The sequence below is a fragment of the Asparagus officinalis genome, chromosome 7 (assembly GCF_001876935.1).
Source record: "Asparagus officinalis chromosome 7, Aspof.V1, whole genome shotgun sequence".
Classification (NCBI taxonomy): domain Eukaryota; kingdom Viridiplantae; phylum Streptophyta; class Magnoliopsida; order Asparagales; family Asparagaceae; genus Asparagus; species Asparagus officinalis.
In genome coordinates this window covers 26,006,382-26,008,519 of record NC_033800.1, presented here as the reverse complement: position 1 = coordinate 26,008,519, position 2,138 = coordinate 26,006,382, and the positions used below count along the sequence as shown (strand labels likewise).

Sequence of the window (2,138 nt, the reverse complement as noted above, 5' to 3'; positions counted from 1 at the left end):
TGTGCATCTGTTAAAAAATGAAGAGTTTGACTTTGGACAGGATCAGACAACCAAGATCTTAAAAAGGATCACAAACTATACAAGTGACAGATCTCCTTAAGGTAACTTTCCTATTTAAAATCATAGACAGTAACAACAACTTATATTTTATTCATGTCTCTTCAAAAACTTGTAGTTTACTCATGTATCTAATCGGCTAGAATCTTTATCTTTCGCCTTTTTAGTTTATGCTTATGACTTAAATCCTAGTCTTAGACGCCATTTCCGCTTAAAAAGGTATTGGCGTTCCTGTCAATAAGCTGTTGACATCCAAAACTATGTAAATTGAAATGTAATAACCATCCAATTTAGTAAATCTCAATCAATTTCAGAACTCTGGAACAGCTAATACTTCGACAAACGACAAAAAAAAATTAAAAGGGTACAAAACAGATGGCAAAATTCAAGCAACAAAAGGGCAAGGTCCTCTATACAACCACAACATAATTGGCAACCTTAGCTTGCGAAGTACCACATGATTGCTACATCAATGGAGGTGACCCACCAGCTGCGACAATTTGCTGTTCCAGCTATAATTAACACAACAAGACGAACCAGTTGACATCAGAGTTTAAATCAAAAATCTGTTATTGATCAGGAATAAAACTTTTGATAAAGTTATGTGCACACCATGAATAGAGTTTGAAGCTTGTCCTTCACTAGAAAGTACTCTTGCTTAACTTGGTGTAGACATCTCAGGCATCTGCTGAATGATTCTTGTATAAACAAATTAATTTCTTTTTCTGCGGTAAATGAACAAATTAATTTCAAAAGGGCTAGTTGCGGATAGACTCCATGTACCATACCCAAATCGAACTTACTATCCCTACTACTCATATTGTTGCAGATAGATCCTCTGAGTCTTTTTTAACCCTTTCTGGAATATAGAACTACATGAGTAGTAAGTTCAATTTGGCAATAGTACAGGGGGGTCTACCTGCAATAACCTCATTTAAAAAGATAGCCCATGATTTACCCTTCTCTGTTACTCTCCTCACAAAAGGCTTTGAAGGCAATGCACATGTTCTTCACCCTCTCTACACCTATGCTACATTCAAAAATATCCCAAGTTCAGGCTGATAATTAAATCAAGATTGCATGATCAGGTTTCCTTACAAAGTATTAATTTATGAGTAATGGGTCCAAGATAATTTGTCAATTGTGATGAAATTGGTACCTAGCACTGCTTCCCTTCAACTGGTGAACATGGGAATCCACCTTCTTGAAATCTACAATCTGCTGATCTCTATAGAAGAGAAAAAAACAAAGGGAAAACTCTAAGCTTAAAATTATAATAAATAGGAAAAAGGGTTTAACGAAAAAAAGAGACTAATTACTCACAGGACCCCAGTTAACTCATTGAGAAGCCTCTCGGAATCATGAAAGAAATCAGTCACAACCTCTGCAACGAAATTCGGGTTGCTCTCATCTTGCAGTTGCAGAAGTTGGTTGAACTGGGAATCAAGAAATCCCTTTGCCATAACAAATCAAAAAAGCACAGATCGGAAAACAGTAACAACTTAAGGGAAGAAAAAAGAATTTATATGTAAATTTAGTTTGATACCTCATTGAAGAGGGCTGTTAAGAACTCAACCCAACTTCTCTGCAACTGGCTCACATCCATCACTCTCCTCCCCTGTACTCTCCTGCAATTGACCTTCTATGTAGAAGCTAGAGATAAGTAAGAATAAATGGTACTTTTTCCAAAAGGGAACTTATTGGGCATGAAAGTAATAAAGTGTCCGCTATAAATTAACTTTGCTTTCCAACTCTGCTGACTCCTTGCTTTGTACGAGTTTTACTACCATCTATGATCAAATCTCTGTACCTAATTCAGGCTACTGTCCTTAAAAGCATCTGACCTTAAGACCAGTAGTAGAGAGACACCTGTCCATTTCTCTTTTACTAGTAAGTTCTGGTCAGTGATAGAAATTAGTGTAAGGTATGACATCCTTGATTATAGACAACACCTATGCAAATCAATTCATAAAGCATATAATTCATGGGTTTTGTTGCAATAGGTTAATTATACGGAAACCAACTTTTATTTTTAATTTGTACAAAAACCGTCTTTAAAGTAGGTTTTGTTTCAATCAACC

The 2,138-nt window shown here is 35.9% G+C and overlaps 1 protein-coding gene across 3 annotated transcripts; it reads right to left on the bottom strand.

The window, feature by feature from the left end:
* Positions 347-1,816, bottom strand: LOC109849123 (histidine-containing phosphotransfer protein 1). Of its 3 annotated transcripts, none has more exons than XM_020418931.1 (6): positions 1,604-1,816; positions 1,381-1,493; positions 1,217-1,285; positions 1,016-1,087; positions 670-745; positions 347-569 (listed from the first exon to the last, which is right to left on the bottom strand). In XM_020418931.1, the coding sequence occupies exons 1-6, from the start codon at positions 1,661-1,663 to the stop codon at positions 522-524; spliced, it is 438 nt and encodes a 145-aa protein (XP_020274520.1). In that variant the 5' UTR covers positions 1,664-1,816; the 3' UTR covers positions 347-521. The 3 variants fall into 3 exon arrangements, with proteins under 3 accessions (XP_020274520.1, XP_020274518.1, XP_020274519.1); XM_020418929.1 differs by having other exon boundaries at positions 1,381-1,511; positions 1,604-1,811; XM_020418930.1 differs by having other exon boundaries at positions 670-742; positions 1,381-1,511; positions 1,604-1,807.